The sequence below is a fragment of the Pleuronectes platessa genome, chromosome 8 (genome assembly GCF_947347685.1).
Source record: "Pleuronectes platessa chromosome 8, fPlePla1.1, whole genome shotgun sequence".
NCBI classification, from domain to species: Eukaryota; Metazoa; Chordata; class Actinopteri; order Pleuronectiformes; family Pleuronectidae; genus Pleuronectes; species Pleuronectes platessa.
The window spans coordinates 25,233,217-25,254,611 of record NC_070633.1 but is presented as its reverse complement, the minus strand read 5'-3'; the positions used below and the strand labels follow the sequence as shown (position 1 = coordinate 25,254,611).

At 40.9% G+C, this 21,395-nt stretch overlaps 2 protein-coding genes across 5 annotated transcripts; one reads left to right on the top strand and one right to left on the bottom strand.

Moving 5' to 3' along the window:
- Window positions 1-4,200: 4,200 nt before the first annotated feature.
- Window positions 4,201-12,001, bottom strand: tmem144b (transmembrane protein 144b). The gene is made up of 12 exons (XM_053429066.1): window positions 11,457-12,001; window positions 11,177-11,344; window positions 10,953-11,075; window positions 10,381-10,480; window positions 10,138-10,218; window positions 9,932-10,010; window positions 9,672-9,751; window positions 8,941-9,059; window positions 8,398-8,517; window positions 6,760-6,857; window positions 5,727-5,780; window positions 4,201-4,748 (listed from the first exon to the last, which is right to left on the bottom strand). Exons 1-12 carry the CDS (start codon window positions 11,533-11,535, stop codon window positions 4,665-4,667), a joined length of 1,185 nt encoding a protein of 394 aa, XP_053285041.1. The 5' UTR covers window positions 11,536-12,001; the 3' UTR covers window positions 4,201-4,664.
- Window positions 12,002-13,066: 1,065 nt separating this feature from the next.
- gask1b (golgi associated kinase 1B) lies at window positions 13,067-20,998 on the top strand. 4 transcript variants are annotated; one of them, XR_008339553.1, is made up of 6 exons: window positions 13,067-14,145; window positions 15,799-15,897; window positions 16,001-16,218; window positions 17,554-17,780; window positions 19,843-20,171; window positions 20,550-20,998. XR_008339553.1 is itself a non-coding variant. In XM_053429064.1 (6 exons), exons 1-5 carry the CDS (start codon window positions 13,275-13,277, stop codon window positions 20,048-20,050), a joined length of 1,623 nt encoding a protein of 540 aa, XP_053285039.1. In that variant the 5' UTR covers window positions 13,067-13,274; the 3' UTR covers window positions 20,051-20,054; window positions 20,550-20,998. The 4 variants fall into 4 exon arrangements, 3 of the variants coding, with proteins under 3 accessions (XP_053285039.1, XP_053285038.1, XP_053285040.1); XM_053429064.1 differs by having other exon boundaries at window positions 19,843-20,054; XM_053429063.1 differs by having other exon boundaries at window positions 19,843-20,998.
- The last annotated feature ends 397 nt before the right edge of the window (window positions 20,999-21,395 follow it).

The window sequence follows — 21,395 nt, the reverse complement described above, 5'->3', positions numbered from 1 at the left end:
TCTATATTGTATAATCAATCAAAGACTCATCGAAACCAACTGAATATCCAGGTTATTTAAAGCGGTATAGTTAAATGGAATTCAGTAGAACACAAACCCACACCAAGACCAAAACAGTCCCCGTAAATTTAAGCTAATTGCAACAAATTGCGTATATCAGTCCACTGGAACGTGCATAATTTTCTTCAGGATCGATAAGCTATTCCCTGGGAAATCCTTCACAAATGTCAAAAAACATTTGTCTCTCAATGTGACACAAGAAAAGAATAATAAAGTCCCGGTTCCGCACCAAATTTCCATTTGTTCTTTCTTGACCCACATTCTTCCACTGGATTCTGTGGTAATATTTTCAGTATTTTTTGTGATATCCTGCTGGGCAACAAACATATACACCAACAAATGGACAGGTTTGTGAGAACGTAACCTCCTTAGCGGATGTAATAATTATGTTAATACATTTTACTAAAGCACAGACCTTTGCCAAAGCCCAACAGTCCACAAATGGAACCACATTTAAATCTACTGAAGATAAAAGAGATAAGAGTTTAGTGTGTTCTCTCTTGGCCCCGTCCTCCCACCAACATTTGTGCAAATACATGCTGTGGTTTCTGAGTAATCCTGCCGACAAACAAACCAACTGGTGAGAAGATAAGTTCCTTAGCGGGGTAAGTGCATATGTTGCCGGCATCATCTTAAGTCATCAAGCAGATGTGTTCAAAGCAGTCAAGCAAATCTTGTGAATAGATCTTTACTCTCTTTGCACCTAATTTAGAAAACCTCAGATCCTCTTGCATCATGTGTTAATCCGCTGAACTCTTAAATTTGATGTGTGGAAATGCAAGTGCGTTAACAAGCCGACAAAGCATTTTACCGCTAATGTGTGAATCGGGTTTCTGTGTGTGTGTGTGTTAATCCTGTTTAAGAGCATAACACCATTATGACAAATCTCCTTTCCGGCCCTGAGTTCTTCACTGAGGAGTCACGGTGTGTGGCGAACGCTGCTCCAGTTTGAACAACAGCCAGTTTCAATTTACTGCCGCTGCCCGGGAGGAGCAGGATGTGGCTTTAAAGCCGAATGTGTCTCACATGTAGTTTCTGTCCTGTGAGCCATCAACTGCTGCACTTAACCACCAAATGTTTTCGTGTGTATTCGAGCGCAGAAAGGGCACAGTTGGAAACACCGGATAAATTAAGGACGGCTTTCAAAGTCAGGCTCAATTTCCCCACTTCACGTTGAAGCACTTTCTTGTCCTCGCCACTTGCAAATTTCAGCCTTGAGATGAAACAATTGAGGACAGTCGAGTCAGCCAGTCAATTTTGGCAATTAAGTGCATTTCGCAGTGAATTACCCACGCGCCTCAGAGCCTCTTAATGGGTTCATTTGAATCCTGGTTTAACTCTGGTGAATGAAAATTGACGATAGCAGCTCGGGGGAACTTTGCGTAAAACAGAGTCTGCAGAAAATCCAACTCTTCAAACTAAAGCCTTGTGGACTTGTCATCTCACATCATACCTCCGTGTGTGGGAAGTAAACTGGAGATAAAGCTTTCAGTTCGGTGTTTGATGAGGTGAGCTGTCTGGTCGAGCTCTCAATGGTACAGCCGTCTGCCACCTTTCCGCTTGTCACCGCGTGAAGAGAGGAACTAATAAGCGATAATAACATAATTATTAACAGTTCACAAATCACAAAGACATTAGTGTTGATGATTAACGGAATAGTTATGCCATGTAGCAAAGGCATATATCACGTATATAAAATATTAGTGTCTGTATTAGGTTAGTTAAGATATTGATAAGGTGAAATGTATGAATTGTATAAAATGTTCGGTGGTTTAATTGCCTACCTAATGAGCTACAGACTGCAGATGTTAGCATGGTAGCCAGCTTATTACAGACTGTATATAAGGACAGATGACATAACTTACTAAAAGTGAAGATAAATCATCTGCATTGCCCCCTGGTGGCTGGTGAACCCCGCCTTCTCCATGTTAGCAGATCGGAATGTACCAAAATAAAATGTCAAAGTACTCGCAAATTTTTTTCCCCGCAAAGATTTATGGTACTGACGTATGTCCAAGTGTTCTTTTGTCCGGTGAGTGAAGTTTTGGTCAATTATTTCCATATATTAATGTATTTACCATCTTAAATATGTTAGAATGTTAACTTCAATATATATATAAATACAATACAGCTGTTGCTGTGCAGCTTCTCAGTGTTATTGTTATACATATGTACTGTATGTACTTTCGCCCACTTGATGCTGTCAGAAGCTTCACTGGCACGATTTTCAATTTTAAGAGGATTATGGCAGCAAGGTGAAAACAAACTGTTATATAAAAGTGTAAATTCAGGTAGTTTTATTCTCGTCTTGTCTCAAATGTTCACTCTCGACATGAAGCCGAGGAAAATAAAAGCTGAAGGAAGAAAAGGCTCTTCAATCGTACTGTCAGACTTAACATCTCCATCAGGGTGAATCCAGGGCTCGGCCTACTTGAGGTGACAGTAGTATTGTGTGAATACCACATTCACATTGTTACAATATATAGAAAATAACACTGAGCTGATGTGGTGGACATCTCATGACATTCCAATCAGCACATCTACTCTGCATGACATGAAGAATAGAATGAAAGACAAATAAAGACTTCAAATTAGGGACCAAATCTCCACAACATGTCTTCTCTGTCTGTGAGAACCTGACTCATGGGAACTGTGTCCTCTCTCATTTCTATTAAGCCTCTGTCTCGTCAGTAATCCATCTGCTGGAGCATTAATACCAGAAAAACAAGTCTATAAAAAGGTCCTAAAAAGGTCCTCAGAGATGGTAGGGGAGTCTGGGGACATGGTGCCGTGAAATCAACACCATATCAATGCAGTAAATCCAATGGTTTTGGCTTTGCTCCCATTTGAAGCAGACAAAATGTTCATTTTTTAAATTAAATCTTTTACTAAGATCAATACTTGTGAGCCATTCTGCTTTTTTTGATCCACCCCCCCGACAAGTAGTGCAAATGAACATTCTGCTTGACACACTATGGTCCCTTTACAGACCTTACGGTTGGCTAGTTACAACAAAAGGCCATTTCAAGATGTCAAATTCTGTCACAATGAACACAGATGTTTTTTAGCCACGAGGGAGCGTGTGGTCGGCGTGCTGATCGCAGGAACATCAACCAGAGCATCGTCTGCGGAATTTAATGTCCATCATCCAACCATCAGTTGTGGCAAACCATCTGCACGCCTGCCAACAACCGCCGCCGCCACCACAAGGTCTGTAGCGGATACTGAGTCGTTAAATTGAACCAGAGATGGAGGTCTGTGTTGTTCTGTTGTCTGTGTTCCTTTGGAAAATACTTACTGGATTTGTTGTTTTCTGTAAAATGCTGAATCAACTGTAAAGTTCTTGGTATTCGGTGTGATTTTTTTTTTATATCTTGCTCAGTGGATTTACATGTTTTCCCCCCCGGTGCATATTAAAAATAAACATGACTGAACGTCTTTGAGCTGGATTATGCAAAAGCAGTTACATTAGCCTCTTTACATTTTCTCCCCCCCACAATCACACATTAATATTAATACTCACGAACTACCAAGGAGTTTAAGAGAGTGATTTAGATTGTTCCTTTGAAGTATTAACTTAAAAATGAATGAGGAAGAGCTGTTTGATTTCTCTTTTAAAGACTGAAACTCTGTTTTTAAGTGTTGCATTGAGCAATTAATCTATTCTCATTGTTCCTGTATCATAAAAACAGCATGTCACTCTAACGCCTTTAATTAATAACGGTTTTCTTCATTTTACGTTATTGCCACATTTTAATTGACTGTGTTCACTTGACTGTGTATCAAAGCCGCCCTGACACGTCATCCAGAACTTGATTTGCGGTACAATATCTCATTAATTAGCACCATACTGGTATATCTATAGAGAAATGTCTACTTTTATGTCATCTTTTGTCCCATATGGAGCTCAATTACGGCGCTGAGCTTTAATGTCTCACATCACTGCACTCGGGGCTCTTTGGGGAGAAGACTCACGGTGCCATGAACTCATACCTAATAATTCTGCCTGTCACTTTTCTATATGAAGCACATATAGTTAGAATATGTCTATAGAAGCCAGGCATATGTATGTGTGTCAGTAGCCCAGCAGGATGTGAGTGACCTGTTGGGGGGGGGGGGGGGGAGAAAGTGACAACTTGGTACAATATTAAATATTTTTTAATTGTCTAGTCTTACAAAAGCAGAATTAAACATCAAGTGCTGACACATACAACCACCACATCTGTATACATCTGCAGCATGTATACGTATATGTATGACAGTCCCTTTCAGAAAGGTGTATTTTGTTACCAAGGCCTGAACATAGCACAAGGGACAAGCACATTTTCAATTAACACAAAGACGAACGTCCTCTCTGAGAAACATGAGGAGTTCCTGTGAGACTCTATCCAATGCTGGTCCAAAGGATAAACCCCATTGGTTCAAAATGACATTTTGCAAATCAAAGAAAACCCGACACTGAATTCCACCATCGTGCTTTTGGGTTTAATCTGATTGGAGTCAAAGAGTTTCATAAAAAGACAAGGTCATTATTTTCAAAGAGAGTTTGGGGGAATGGAGAAAAATTACAGTCAGATGTTTCAATTGACAGATAATGTGCATTATCAAAGCTTGGAGATGGCGGTCAGCACAGAGCCAGTCAGGACGACGCAGGAGGCGAAGAAGAAGATAAGGCAGTTCGTCATCCCCTGATGGAAACACATAGGTTTAATATAAAGAATAAGAATAAGGTAATTTGCTAAAATGCTGTTTTTGCTGATGGAATCAATCATCACATTTTCTTGATGTCAAAGTCATAACAAAGGCAGTTTGTTGTAGTTTGCTTGAACTGTTACCTGGAAAGATTCTAAAGGTTTTCTCCTCATACATTTATTTAAACAGTTTACCCTATACACTGAGATTTGATTTAAAAATGTCAACCCCAGATATGCCCCATTGAAACCCATTACAAGAGCTTTTTCTTTTTTATCTCTGTCAGTAGACATACAACGTGCATTCCACCTTTTTATGGTTTCATTCCGAAGTCCTAGCTTCAAAAGTATATTTTTTACAATCTAACATAATATTGATCCACTTTCCCCATATATGGCATATAGGTAAAATACATACCATTTCCTGGTCTGCTGTAGCGGCACAATTTATTTATGATCGAACCCAGAAACCATGTGTTTGCAACCGAAATGATGTGTGTGCGTGTGTTGATATAGACTTAGAGAGAGAGAGAGAGATAGAGGCATGAGTAAAAAAATCCAGGGTTAGAAAGATCGGAGAAAGAAAAACAACCATTTAGCAGATCTTACACCTCCTCGCTGCTCATCTCTCTCACATCACAGAAACATGACGGGCACATCTATATGTAACACTCAATACACAATAACAACTGAAAATCTCAAATTTCTATATACAAGTTAAAGCCTGTGTGTACCTGCTAGTGTGTGTGCGTTTGGCGTGCGTTTGTGTTGCTTATCTGTGAGATATCCAAGGTTGTGATAATCTCGGAAACATATTACACACGTATTTCCACCAAGTATTTGTCATATTGAAAATAATGCTTTTTTCTTTTCTTTTATACAAAACATGTTTACTATTAGTTGAACAACAATACAACCAATAAACTGAGTGGATTAGAGCCGATACTCGAACATGATGCGTGTTGTGACCCTCACCTTAATCTCCTTGAAAACCAGGGATCCCCACAGAGCTGCAACCAGACCGTATCCCTACAGAGGAGAAATCCAACAAGGTGTTGACTGATTCAAATCACTTTCCCTAATTCTGCTTCCACTTTGTAGAACTTTCAAAGTCTTTGATTTACAAACTCTACATTAGATATCATTTAGCAGACGCCTTCATCCAAAGCGAGTTACAATTAGTGCATTCAACATTTATGAGGGCGACAGACTCACTGGCCAACTGTCTGTAAAACTGTCCCAGGGAACATAATTCAATACTTTTCCAAATGAAAGCTTTTATTGAAAATTTCTGTCACGAGCACATGAATACAAATGCCTTCCCCCCCGATTGCTTGACATTTTGTTCATCTGACCAAAGACTAAAAGTCATTGCCTTCCAAATGCTTCATAAACCCAGTTATAAAATACAATAAGAGGCAGCCATTGAACCGACAAATCCAAAAAACTGAACAAATACATGCCATATGGAGAAAAAGATTAATCTACTAGTACTTTCTTTTTGAATTTGGATATCTGAGTTTCTGTAAAATAGTTTCAGACACCAAAAATAAAATCTCTCAATAAAAACCTATTGAACATTCTTACCTTTAGCCAACGTTAAGTTTTCATCCCTGTCAGTTTATAGGTGAGATTAGGCCAAAAGGGTTTAATAAGATAATAATAATTTATCTTGATGAAAAAAAAGAGACATTTGCAGATCCGTAGTAAATCAAAATGGTTTCATAACGACTGTTGGACCTTTCTGGTTTGTTGATTGGTGTGATTGGATTTTCATGACACATGGATGGCTACAGTACGGGTCAGGGAAGAATCCATAAAGTTTTTTGGGTGCGGATCAAGGATTTTGTCACTTTCTCTAACATTGTGAGACTTTTGCACATTTCCCAGGGAATAATGAATGGTTCTTGGATGAAATATTAATAATAATTAGGGGACTGATATCTGTAAGTGTGTAAATGTTGGTGCATCTCGATTTGATTTAAGGGATCGGCTTAGATTTACTTACTGCAGTGATAATGGGGAAGGTGACGACTGCACTCAGGTAGTTATTAGCCAGGAACCAGCAGTACGTAGCCAGAGCCCACATCAGTCCAGACAACAGACCTGCAGAGCACAATCAGATGTTAGAATGTACCAGTGCTTGAGACAAAAACCTACTAAACTGGGATAGAGTCAGGAATTCAATTTAGAGATGAATCTAGGGAAATGCTCACAAACAGGCCCGAGAGATGGACACAAAGTGAAGAGTTGATCTAAGGTAGAGACACATGCCCCAGTTTAAATTATGATTCGGTCGCTTCACAGAAAATCAGGACACGGTGGCCAAACGCCACAGGTGTTACAGAACAAAGTCCAATTTCAAGGCTCCGTCCACCGAGCTGTAAACCAAATAACATCTTAAAACTCAAGTTTAATGGGATGTCAGGTTCTGAGCCAGAGTGGACATGTGTGCCCCTGAGCACTTTCGGTGATTCAGCGGTTACCTGAGCGGTTTGTGTTTGCACTTGCAGCTCAGCAAAAGGAGGCTGTGATAGTTTCCCCCCCCCCCCCAACAGCTGATTCCTGGCGTCTTGGTGAGAGTCAAACTGAGGCTATTATTAGACCCTGACGCGCCGACAGCTCAGTGGTTCACAGAAAATCTATCAACCGGTGGAAAAGGCTAGTTATTGCCGGGCCACTCAGTCTCCCCAGAGCCGGAGAGGAACAGCGGCTCACAGACCACATGCCAGATCTGGGGCAGCAGCTTGTGGTTTTGGCACAGACAACAAAGGGTGGTGCACACAGGAGGTTCCAACCTTTAATGGATTTTTTTTTTTTTAAACATCAAGATGATTCTGCCTTCACCTGTTACAGCTTTGACTTTTATGACAATTTCATTTTAAAGTATTTGATGAGGGGGAAAAAGCTGAATTTAACAGAAGAATTTTTTTCTTTCACATCTTTAATCCCCCGACAATTTTCATCCCATCAAGTAATGTCTGAATAAGTCTGAGAAACCCAATTTTCTCAGGATTTCTTCAAATGCAGCCTGGCTTTGTCCAACACTTTACACAATTTAGAGAAAATGACACAGCTTTGGTTTTAGATGTTTGTTCGGGAAGGTCTTATTTTTAAGAATAGACAGTCTCGGGCTACACTGAAAGGCTGCAGGGTGAATTGGCTCAAGGATTTCTGCACAGCTCCATGTACACATCTCTGCCAATGTCACCAGAAACTGAAGATGTATACAGGAAAGAAAAAGTTGAGCCAAACTTATAGACAGACTGTGGGTTGCTGTTCCTTTCAAAATTAACTAAATTTAAATCGTGATTTCAGAAAAATAAGTTCTCATTTACTTTAAAAAAAAAGAAATCTCAAGTTACAGAAAGGAAAAAGTTTGATGAGGAGCATTTTGCAGTGACCTTATGACCTCTAAGGGACGACAATAATTCCAGTGCAAAAGGATTTCAATAAACAAGTTACTCCCAGTGTCCCTAAGACTTAATTTGATGAGGCTAAGAGGGAATAGTTTTTGTAAATCTGCACTTATACGACAATCAGGTCCTTGACGGGCGTAAAACGGATTCATTTTCAGTCAATGACGACTCTAATGACTACATTCATGTCACAAGCTTGAATAAAACATGTCCGTAAAAACCTTTACCTGGGAGGATGAGCCTGGAGTAAACCCTGGGTCTGTTGCGCATACCAACACAGTAGACGGTGAAGTATATCGTGCTGGTGACAAAGATGCCGGAGCACTGCGCATACACATAGTCGAGGTCTGTGGAGAAGATGAAACAAGAAACGACAGTTTTACATCAATTGTGTTCACCTCTGGTTTTGCAATAAAGAAAAGGTTAAGCCAGCTGTATCGTCCTTTGTGTCTATAGGAAGTCGGTGAATAAAGTGAAAGTCAAAATCAAAACAAAAGGGCAGGAAGACCTTTTATTTTTGAGATCTTCACACACACACACACACACACACACACACACAGAGACTTTAGAGACTCCTCAAGAAAACCGGATATTACACCAAGTCCTCTGGTGGAGCCAATGTTATTTATAGACCAACACTAGAGCGCATTAAATTGAGAAGGCATTCATCATTCTTGGACTGTCCCCCCCACTCACCTCCACCATTATGTTTCTTGAAGGTGCATGTATGGGTATAGTAATATTTAAAGTTGTTATTATTGATTCCATACCGTATTCACTGGCTCCACTGAACATGCATTCCTGGCACGATGAATGGCTTTTAATGTAGAGGATCGGTGCAAAGGAGGAGCCGTACAGCAGCCCCGACACCACGGCCAGCAGGCAGCCTCTGAGGAAGAGGAGGAGTCGCAGGGTGAAGAACTGCATAACGGCCGGGGGTTTACTCTCCACTGTTCAATTAGTAAAGTTAATTCAAGGATTCTCTTCAAAGCTGATAAAATGAGTGGTTGAGAATGAATGAATTTCAAGCAATTTCACACTTACCAGACTAAGATAAGGGTTCTTTAACTTGGTGTATTGCGCTATCATCCATAAAGATTTTACCGTCCACGCAGACTATTAGACCTCATTGTTTCAGCAGGAGTTGTGCACACGCATGCAAGAGGCAGCAATGCAATTCTCTCTCACGCGAAGAAATGCTCACTTGGTAATTGTGGCACTTGAGAGCAACGTTCATATTCTTGCGACCCCCCCCCCAGCAACTGCCATAGATTGAACTAGTTTTCCTCGAAATGCTGGGACGTCTCTTTTTCCATTTTAAAAAGGCATTATAAATCAATGATAAGTTAGCTGAATTAAATGGTTTCAGTGAGCAGTTAATATATGTGATTCAACTCCTACACATGTCACATTGAGGATTAACCAAGGCCAGCAGCTGTATAATGTAACAGTGTCAAATTTATTCCTGAGCGCCGACTGATTGCTAATGAGTTGAGCTCACATGACCCGCCTGGTCTTCTGTCCGATCTGGTCTATCCAGAACTCAGAGGCAGTCGGTCCGTAACTGCCTGAATAAGTTCTCTGCGGAAAAAGAACAAGGTTCTATCACTGAGGCTGTGGCCTCCTTCACAACATTCAGAGCCTTTGAACAAAAGCAGTAAGAAGTGATCAACCCTCCCATTTTACTTGAGACTATCATTCAAATGTACATTCCTGCGAGAAGGTGAGAAAAACCAACTAGCGCAAGATCAATATACTCACCCTGTCGATAAGTAATGGAATTGATTCTGAATTGGGATTCAGGTCCACTTCTGCTTTCACAAAGAAAAAGATCAGCCCGCTGGAACAAAACAAAATTAATATCAGTCATCATCCCCCCCCCAAAAAAAGCTGCAAGGAACACAATTCCTTTGCTGCTGCAATAGCCAGAAGAAAACGTCAGTGGGAGAAGGTGGGGGACATTTCACCTCAGCAGACACAACCCGGCTCCGCAGTAATTTAATATCGGCCTGGACACATCCTGAGGAGCGATCCCAAACCAGCCGAATCTGAGAGGGACACACACCATTCCTTGATTTAATGCCAGAAAGTGGAACAAAAAGAATTGCTTTCACACCATTAATGTCTCAGAAGGCCCTTTTCAAAAGTTACAGTTCAATTACAAGTCACCAAAAGAGAACTAAAAGAATACCGTATATTGTCTGACTCACCTTGAACTGGCCCAGCCCATCAACAAACTAGAGGATCCCCAAATTAAACTCCCAAGGCCGAGGCCGATGGCTTTAACGATTGGAACAACAGCTATAGTTCCTGTGGAAGACATGGAAGGAGAATTTAGCGGCACGTTTATCTTATAGTGCACCATTCACACAACCAATAAAGACAGGAGGGACAATCTACAAGGTTCTTAGGGATTTTAAATCAGGGGGGAAATTGTTGCACTGTCCTTTGTGTTTGTCCACAGTCTCCTCACAGCTGGAGGAAAAGAAAGTATATGGCATAAGAGTAACATCTGCCAGCATAGTGCCTTATCACATTTACATATGCGGTGCACCTCATGGCAGCGTAGCATGAAGTGGGGACACGTTGGAGCCAGTGTCCTCAAAGTGATTCTCAACTCTCACAGAAGTGCATCAACATTTTAAGATGGACAGAAGCAAACGGATGCTTTGAGTCCATCTGCTGCTACAAACATCCAGATGGACCCTTGAAGACTTAATTCCGTTTGAGAAACAACTTCAGGATCGTACCAGGAAGAAGTTTTACTTTTAAGATACATTACCTGTGGCCCAGATTGCTCCTCCAAGCATTGCGAAAGGGTGGAATTTGGGCGAATTTAGAATCAAGTCTCCAACCATAGATACAATCCATATTGCTGCACAGTTCACCCACTGAAAAAACATCCCTGTAAATAGAGAGTAGGCCATTAACCTTTTTAAAAGCAATCAAGGATTTAACTGTAGATTTGATTGTTTCTTTAGATGAAATGAGGCGCTGTGTTCTTACCGTCTCCGGTCTCGGTCTTTTTGATAGGAACAAAGTTGCTTCCATACAACAACACAGCAGCCACGTTTGCAGCAACTCCGTAGACAAAGTGTGTCGTGTCGGTTGAGTTGAAGCTGAAATCAAATCTTTCCAGTTTCCCAAACACTGTATTTCCACCATACCGGGTCCCTGGAGGAGTTATAAAACCACAAAATAAAAAAAATCCAATAGATTTCAGACAGCAACAGCCACATCCAGGCCCACAATCATTCACTCACTCGTTCAGTTGCACATATCGTACCTTGTTCAGCGCTGTGACAGCTCACCATCAACAAAGAGGCAACTAATAAAAGCCAAGGGGGCCATTTCACTTGGAACATGTTAAAACTAGATATTGTTTCTCGATGTGGCCACAGTGTGAAAACCAGCAGAGGCAGGGAAAGAGTGTGTGGGTGTGTGTGTGAGTGTGTCTGCAGAGAGGAGACGATGACATCAGGTGTGGCCACTTATCTAATCGCTCAGTCTGATCGTGAGGCTGCAGGGGAAAGAGACAGAGACAATTTAATATGAGATGAAATTATCCCACTTTAGTTATTATTAATATATTTTTATATTTTCATTTTTGTTGATATAATTTATTTACATTCATATTTTATTTTAATTTATTATTATCCTTATATTCTGGATATAAATATGTTTATATTTATTTATTTAAATGTTCTCAGTGTTTATCTTTGCATTTGATCCTTTGGAATATCATAAATATACCTGGGTCAGCCTCTTTCACACACACTGGACAGGACACCTACACCTACAGACAGCACAGCCAGCCTCCCCCCCCCCCCCCCCCCCCCCCTTTACTGGCTTCTTGGGTCAGCAGACACATTGAAGATGACAACGCTTATCTGTTCATCAGCAGACGATGGTCCACAACAATAGTTCTATATTTAAACCGGCTCTAAGGAAATCCTGTGGAAAAAGGCTGCTGCACTCAGCCCTTATTTCCCACCAGCAACTTCCTGATGTCGATTCTTATCTATTCTATTTCTAGTATATTCTAGTCCAAAGTCTATTCAAATATAATCTAGTCTATTCTAATCTACTCTATTCTAGTCTACTCTAGTCTAGTCTATTCTTATCTATTCTATTTCTAGTATATTCTAGTCCATAGTCTATTCAAATCTAATCAAGTCTATTCTAATCTACTCTATTGTAGTCTACTCTAGTCTAGTCTATTCTTATCTATTCTATTTCTAGTATATTCTATTCCATAGTCTATTCAAATCTAATCTAGTCTATTCTAATCTACTCTATTGTAGTCTACTCTAGTCTAGTCTATTCTTATCTATTATATTCTAATCTATTCTAGTCTATAGTCTATTGTAATGTTGTCTATTGCAATCCATTATATAAAAATCTATTAAATTCGAATCTATTATATTCTAGTACATTCTCCTCTATTTGATATGATTAGCCTGCACGCAGGCAATTAAGAAAAGGGACCAGCAGATGTCGCCTAAAACACATTGATGCATAATGTATGAATGCATGAATGTGGGATTTATCACCCTCGTTTTTGGCCTATGTATTTAAATCTAGTCCCTATTAAATGTAGTGTCCTTAGAGAATAATAGGCCTCAACCATGAGATTGTGGCAGCTGTTGTGATATCTTGAATCCATAAAGATCAATATAGACGCAAATATTGCGCTAAAGTGCTATTAAAACATTTTGCCTGATTACTTTCACTGTCACTTATTTTTAATATCTACTTTTTAAAGGTAGTTTAAGGGGAATTTTCATAGACACACAGTCCAGAAAGGACGCAAGCTGTTAGATGACTTCACAACACGTCCATGAGGTGTCCCTGTCCCCGCGTATCCCACCATGTGTCCACTCTGCATCTGACAGAGAAAGACAGTATTCATGTGGCTTCATGTTTGGGCTGGAGGGTGGTTTCCCAGCAGCTCCGTCCACTGCGCACCGTGCGCAATAGTCTCTGTGCCCTATAGTGGCCACGAGTCCTCCCTTCCAGGATGCGTTTGGGAAGTTGTGCGCTCCTCCCTGGTTCGAGTTTGGCTCAAAAAAGACACTCAACCATGAAGATAACATAAGTTCTAATGGGGAAGTCTCGCTCTCTCTGGCTGTGCTTCCCTGTCCTGAGACTTACGAGCAGCTTTTGGAGGTGCCCTCTCTCCAGAAGGAGTTTGATCATCGCGACCCTATGTGCGGTCTATCTGCTTTTTGTGGTTTCATACGTTGGATACTCTCAGCAGCAACGGGACAGACGGACAGACAAACACAAGTACCGACACACCCGTGGACTGGAGACCGATGGTGCCTTCCTGGACTCTGCGGACCTGCCCACCGGTGAGAGCTCTGTGGTCCCGACCCGGTCCAACGTGGTGTACATCACGCTCAAGTTCAAGCGCCTGAAACCTGCGAATATTCGGGGCACAATCAGGCCAAAACTCAGGAGTAAGCTGAGAAAGAATAAATCAGCCAGTTCCGCTTTTACGCAAGACAAACTTGGCGCTTTGGAGCGAGACGCGGGGCAGATTAACCGCCACTTTGCACCCAAGACTCCCTGGAAAGAAACCAGGGATGTGGACTATAAATCTTTAGATGTAATCCACAGCTCTCACAGAGATGAGATGGCTAACACCAGCTCCATACGAATCTACAGCCAGCGCGCACCGCAGTGGTTCAGCGCTCAGGACGTGGGAGCCATGCGCTTCCTTGCGGATGCCAAAGTTTTGCGCATCAGAGAAGTTTCTCGCCGGGAGTCTCCATCGCCGCTCCTGGTGTTTGAGGGGGAGACCAGGACCAGAGGAAACCACACCACAGCACGGGGCGGTGTGTGCGTGGGGCGGTGTGGAGTCATCACCAGCCCCCTGGACACCACTGAGGTCTTTGCTTTCCATCTGGACAGAGTGCTGGGGCTGAACAGGACGCTACCAGCCGTGGGAAGAAAGTTCAGATTTCTACACGGTAGGTCCCCCGGATGGAGTTTGATCCTAGTTGGATGTAAAGTTTGGCCACTTTTGAAACAAAGTTGATTCCATAAGGGACAGAGAGTAGTTCATTGCACAGAGTGGAAACTGCTGAGCGTGGCGGTGAGAGGAAGAGGAGGGAGTGACACAGAGCAGTGAGGAGGGAGAGGAAGATTCTTCATGAGGATAAATTACACTTTCTAACTTCGACGGTTTCATGAGTGCACATCTTTTTATGTGTTCATGATCTAAACTGCAAATTGCACCATCAACATCATAAAAATGTCATCAGTGCTTTAGGGAAATGGATAAAAACACGAATAACACCCGAGACCCTAAGTGAACCAGTGCAGCGTCGCCATAGATTCTGAGATATTAAATTTTTTTGCACTTTTCAAGTGAATAAGCATACTTTTCTTTCCCAGGACAAGTAAACATGCAAGATTACATTATTATCACAAAACAAATATCATTAAAAGATTATGAGAGGTGTAAATAATGAAAGGTGCATAAACAGATGCAGGTATTCACTTACACAAATGAAAACAACTCCCTGGAAAAACCCTCAGCTCACACAACGGAGGTCAAATCTATAAAAGTAAGTTCAAGACAAAATGTAAAAGAAGCTGCAGAGTCAGCTGATCTAATAGACTGTGAAAGGCTGTTTCAGAGGCGAGGAGCCAAAGCTCCAGAGGTTCGATCATCTTTAAAGTGGAACAGATTGAGCCTGTTAGGTTTTGAACAGAGTGAAGAGCTCAGTTTTTCCAGTGCCGGATCGTCTAGAGGTGATTAAGAGTAATCAAAAATCAATTCTAAAAGCGATAGGAAGCCAATGGATGGAGGCCAGAATTGGTTTTAGGTGATAGAAACCGTTTGTCTTGTTCAGTGATCTCGCTGCACAACCATTGTACCACCAGCATCATAAATCACTTCATTAAATCAAACCAGTTTATTGTGTAAGTCATCGCCTCCGTGGATGAATTTATGGGTTTTCCTGTAAAACAGATGTGATGTAGCCGCGGGACAGATGTGAGCTGATAATCCAACACAATCAAACTCATCATAATCAAACTAGATAAAATGTCGTCGTCAGGAACTTTTCTTCTCCTCATGTCACTGACATCAGGGAGTTTGCGTTGAGGCTAGATTCTATTACAAAAGTCATGTTTGAATGTCCTAGAATCAAAATTCCATTGAAACATTAAGCAGAGCTATGAGAGCTCTTCCAGTCGGTGTAAGTAGAACCTGAGGGACATTTAAACAGCAGGTGACAAGCTGTTTGCTTTCACCACCATTATTCCATCTATGACCAACAGGATTGTAGTCTTCAAGCAGAATAGAACAATAAAAAACGTTGCCCCTGACAAACAACAGAGTTTGATCTGTCAGTGCTTTGATTTGAAATGAACGCTGAGCAAAATTAAAGTATGAAATATTCATAAATACACAACTCGGCATCCTAAAACACATCACTCCACTTCCCTCTGCTCTTTGTTGCAAGAGATGATGTCGCAACAACATGAACAAAATATGAATAACTCATTCCATGAAGCAATCTTGCCCCATCTCTGATGTTTGTGAGTTAATGTTGCACAAAACCGTCTCAGACATTCTGGGAAAGAAAGAAAATCCCTTCTTCATCTCTCTGCAGTCGTGATGAGCTCAGTGACCCACAGCAGATACTGTGCAGCCTCCAGGCATGTGTGTGCTAACTGCATAAATTCCAGTGACGGCACCAGTATGCCCACTGGTCAGTAAGTTTTTCCAGGATAAAAATAGGCTTAAAAAACTCCATGAGACTGAGCAGTTGTTGAAACCTGACCGTGCGATCTGTGCATCCTTCCTTCTTTTAGACGGCCGGCCATGTCCAGTGGTGTTATGGGACGCGTCTCTGTACCCAGAGGGCCTCGCTGCAGGCCGGGCCACTGTGAGGCTGACATGGGGGGGCTACCAGAGATCCCTGAAGCAAAGGTGTTGGCAGAGAAACATCAACCCGAGGCCCGACTCCGACTGCCGCTCGATTCATCACTACGAGTGGAGCAAACTCGCTCTGTTTGACTTCTTGTTACAGGTAACCAAGGATTTGTTTCAACGTAGAAATACGCAGTTTTTTTGCAGATAAAGTCTCCACAGGCTTATTAAATTCCCAAAATGCTTCAAAGATGACTTTAGCTTGTTTTGTCTGACATTATAAATTCCCTCCAACAGCTGTTGCTGCTGTAGAAAAGGAAGGTTTAATATCCTTTGGCTGAATACATGTCTTGTTTCCTGTGTAGGAGGATTCTCTCTTGGTCCCATTTTGGCTCTAAGGACACATTTGCTGAGCTTTGGCCTTTTGTTTTGTTTCGCAGAAGATATTCTGACATAAATCTGTTGATCATGAAGGAGTGTGAGGGTTTTCAAAATAGTACATTTGCTGTTGAGGTCATTGTGCCCCAGATTTGATCGTTCATTTCTTTAAAGTTCATTATTTCAGATTCGTTATGAATACATGTATCGATTAGAATTTCAGTAGAGCACATAAAGTTCTGCCGAGGCCCAATAGGCCAAAAATCTTCTCTAAATCTCCAATATACATTGAGGCGTAGTTCTAAAATGACAGAACTGGACTCCACAGACCATATAAAACATTCATTAAAGACACAAGTGAACTGAATATAATGGAGATATTAATTTCATCTATTAGGGCTTGAATAACATTGAAATCAGGTCTGTTCATGTCATAGAGGGAGATTAGCTTGTCCTGAATCGACCTCCAAGTGAGAACGAACATGGACTCGACACCACTTAGGAAATTATGAGGCTCATGAGCTACTATCATTTATGAGTTGATTAGAATTCTGTCAAACATCAGGCTAAAGTCAGATTTTTAGATTCATCCTCTGTTCATTAACTGAGACTAAATCTATGACACAGGATGTTGAGTTGGAGAGATTAGAACTTTTTGCTCGACAATATTCTCGAGGGGTTTGATTAGGGGCTCATTGGTTTGATTGACAGGTATATTCTGGAATGTTTTCTGTTCATCTCTATTTCTTGGTGGATGCTCACTCATCTGAGTTTCCCAAATCCTCACATGTGCTCCATTTGTGAGAGGCTCCTAATACTTTTGACATCAAACCTCCCAGATGCTGCGTCCTCTCTATCTGGTAGCACCTATAAAAACCTCCACAGATCAAATGGTGGATAAAATGCAGGACGATCACGGATAAGAGAGTGTGGAGCCTTGAGAAAGACGTTTGAATTTTGAGGGAGGACAAAAAAGTCTTAGATAGGCAGGATCATCAAACACTTCAGAAGCGAGAGGAAAGGAATCTGAAATACCAATACGGAAGAGAAATCCAAATGCTTCATCTTCTGCTTTCTTGTCACAACATCAAACACAAAGAAAAATGTCTTTCTTCAGATTCACAACCGTCTGGACGGGAGCTGCTGCGGGTTCCGGCCCCGGCAGGAGGACGAGTGCGTGGAGCTCGGACACCGCGCCGAGTGCGGGGACCCGGAGCGCCTCCTACTGGCCAACATCTTTCACAGGGGTCATGACCCCAGACACCTGGTGTTCACCAACAACAAGGGCTTCTTCGACCGCAACGAGGACAACCTGGACTTCAGGCTGCTGGAGGGGATCACTGAGTAAGTTTAAACAGATGGATGGATGGATGGATGGATAGATAGATAGATAGATAGATAGATAAATAGATAGATAGATAGATAGATAGATAGATAGATAGATATATAGATATATAGATAGATAGATAGATATATAGATAAACCTAAACTACTATTAAAAAACTTCAAGAAAAGAGATAAAAATAAGCAATATAAAACATATGAAACATGAAAATGTATATTTAAATTTAGTCTATTAACTTGGTTTCTAGCTTCATCCTTTTTTCTTGTCTACAAAATGTTTGTAGAGTGAGAATATAATTTATGCCCAAATCAATTTGTTTTGGCCCCGAGCACTGAGATCCTTATATTGTTATGGATCTTTTTGTTGGGCAGGAAGTTAATTGTTTTTCATTTTAACATTTGAAACTGAGTGTGTTGAATCTTAGTCGGGTATTTTCAGAAACTCTGGATTTTAGGTTTTGCACATATTACAAATTAGCTTGAAAAGATGATAACAAGTCATTTCTAATCACATTTGGAACTTTGAAATGTTTCAACCTTCGTCTAATCTTAAAAACCCTTCAAAAGTCTTCAAACTTTTAGAACATTTTAGATCTGGTTCATCAAATTAAAGTATACGCAGCACTAAATGTCATGCGCTTGTTTCTTCCCCACTGATCTGATACGTAATTGGAAAGTTCACTTCAGAGACTTTCATTTCATTTCATCCATCCTTTGATCAATAAATCAGAGTGGTATCACTGGGGAGACAGTGTGGTGTGTTGGGGAGAGAACACTTGTGTCTCCTCGTGGAAACTGTTGCTTCTTTTCTACTTATAAGGGTCAAAATTTAGCTGCTTTCAAAAGACATATTATTTTAATGTCCTGGTGGATTCCTCGTTGACCTGAAAGGTTATTTTTCATCTTTAGATTTTTTAAAAGCTGAACAAACTGAGGTCTAGTTATTTTATTTCAGGCACTTTCATCACAGATCGGTACGTCACTACGGTTTATTGGAAAAGTTGCATAAAAAGTTGAAATGGTTACAAAACCTTCTCTTCTTGACCCGTGTCCCATCCTTCCACCAGGTTTGGTGGAAAGTGTTGTGAATCTTTTGTGTTATCCTCCCGACAAACCAACAAATAAACCCACAAAGACAAAACAGAGAGGTGCAAAAACATGACCTCAGAGGTCTGCACAAATAATTCTACGGTTTGTAATTATCTTGGTTTGCTGACAGAGTTTTGTGGAGGTGTTTACTCTACTTAATAAGTTTGGAGGTTGTGTTTTACGGTTTGACTCTGTTGCATTACCCAGAGAGACATCTCTGAATTCAGTGCCCTCATTTATATAGATTGTGGTAACACGTGAAATACCTCTCAGTAACACAGTTCAACAGCATCACAAACAAGAGCCGCAACAAATGGCCGTGAAGCTAAATCAACGTCTGTCTAAAAATAAATATTATAACTAATCATCCAGGACATTTACTAAACTATAAGGCTGAATCAGATTTAGGAAGGAAAGTCTAATAAACCGAGAACTGAGAGAGCAACAACAGCTTTTAGTGTTTATATTTCAAATCAGATTTAACGCTAAGTTAGTGTTTTAGAGGCAGCGTGGGGGGGGGGGGGAGCCCAAAATGAGCTTGGAAAAGTGATAAAAAAGTAGCATTACATAAATTATATAAACTTTTATGAGTCAGGTTAATAGTAAGCGTGTTAACTCGTCGTCACTGTCTCTCTCTTATTCATTTTATTGGCTCTTTTTTCAGTTCCCAAGCACAACATATAACTTGGTCGGGATTTATTTTAGACTTTGACATATGGAATGTAGAACAGGTACAAATCTGTTGCCTTCTCTCCTTGTTGATCTTTCACTCCAGATGTTGTGCTCAGTGCCATTAGCCCCGAGGTTAGTGATTCCTCTCAGTATTGCAGCGTTGTATTTAAAGATAAAGCTGCAGCCAAGTCATATTTCCATGCAACGTCCTTTACAGCTGTTTGCAGAGAGTCAAACAGCCAAGATCACCTCTGCTCCTCAGACATGAACCTTCCCCCCCCACTTGTCTGTGTCCGTGCAGGCTCCCGGAGCAGGCGGTGTCGGTGCTGAGGAGCAGGAGGCTGAGGGAACGACTCCTCCAGTCTCTGTTCCTGGACCAGACGTACTGGGAGAGCCAGGGCGGCCGAACAGGCATCGACAAGCTGATCGACGTCATCGAGAGGCGGGCGAAGGTCCTCCTCACCTACATCAACGCACACGGGATCAAAGTCGTCACAATGAACGCGTGACGAGGTCCAACAAAAAAACGAATTAACACTTTGATCCTTGTGACTTTGCTTGGTCCTGAAACAAGACACTGGAGGCTTAAACAATAACATTATTTAAAGTAGTCTGGATAAAAAACATCAAGTAATTTATCACAAGAGTATGAGAGCATACATCAATGTGGCCCTGATCCTCAGGATCATGTACTTTTAAATGGAATATTATACAAATCAAACAGGATAAAGAAGTTATTATAAAATATTTCTCTATTTATTTAAAAAAATGAATTTTCTCAATGAAGGACTTATTATAAATCATCCACTGACCTTTAAAAAGCGACATGTACGATTTCTTGTTCATTACCCTATATTTGCAAAGCATTCAATTAATCAATGGGTGTAAGGAAACATATCTGACTCATCATTTTCATGAGATACTGAGAAACTCTTTAATTTAACTTATGTTTGAGATTTACTTTAACTCTCACTGAAGGAAACTAATTAGTTTTTCTCCCGTCTGCAGAGTCTTCTCTCGTTTCTCTCCCCAGAGGCCAAACGCCGTCGTCATTCTGTAAAGAACACGCTGCTGTTATCGCTTCTCCTCCTCCTGAGGCTTTCCAGCAACTATCATTCTCACCGTGTGAAAGAACGACGCGATAAAGTAATTGTCTGAATGTGGCGTCGAACATTTTACACTGAACGATGAGTTATTGAATCTTTTATATCTTTTCTCTTAAAAAACGCCCCAATGTGAACATTTGTCATGATGATTGGAGGAGAACCGGGACAGTGACTTTACATTTTAAACTGAAGGACTTTAAGAACTTTTCTTTTCTCTTGTGACTTTATTTCACTACAAAAACACTGCTTTTACCATAACCCTTTGTTTTTTTTATTGTATTTATTTATTTTTGTACTTTTTCTTTGTAATTATTGAAGTTGTCAATAAAAGTTTGTTTTGTGTCAAAACTTTTCCGCCTTGACAGATCAAATCATTTCAGCTCTGCCACTGATCCGTAGCTTCTCCTGTCAACTTAGCGATATTGAATTCTTGGCCTGAAATGTGACATCATGGGATTTTCAGGTTATCCGTCAGTTGCAGACAACACACACAATCAAACTTTATTGTGTTTGTGTAAAAGTTGCTTTTATTCTAAGTGGGTTTTAAAATGTGCATCATCTGTTTCCTGTCAAAAGAAAAAAGCCTCTCTCGCCGAGGAAAATGCATTTGTTTCCACGGTCTGTAAAAATGCATTAGCAAAGATATTTTTGAATGTCGACTCAAAGTGAGATCAGGAATAGTCTGTGGCTGTGAAACCTGAGCCGGAGCACGCTGCCTGTTTTCCATGCGGCCGTAAACCTTGATCTT

Bases quoted from the DNA above. Each gene is read 5' to 3' on its own strand.
- tmem144b (XM_053429066.1), bottom strand. From the start codon at position 11,535: ATGTTCCAAGTGAAATGGCCCCCTTGGCTTTTATTAGTTGCCTCTTTG. The intron at 10,011-10,137 runs GTGAAATGTCCC...GTTTTGTTCCAG, and splicing joins GCCGGGTTGTGTCTGCTGAG to CGGGCTGATCTTTTTCTTTG. The intron at 9,752-9,931 runs GTGAGTATATTG...CTTTTTCCGCAG, and splicing joins TTCCATTACTTATCGACAGG to AGAACTTATTCAGGCAGTTA.
- gask1b (XM_053429064.1), top strand. From the start codon at position 13,275: ATGGGGAAGTCTCGCTCTCTCTGGCTGTGCTTCCCTGTCCTGAGACTT. The intron at 14,146-15,798 runs GTAGGTCCCCCG...ATCTCTCTGCAG, and splicing joins AAAGTTCAGATTTCTACACG to TCGTGATGAGCTCAGTGACC. The intron at 17,781-19,842 runs GTAAGTTTAAAC...GTGTCCGTGCAG, and splicing joins CTGCTGGAGGGGATCACTGA to GCTCCCGGAGCAGGCGGTGT.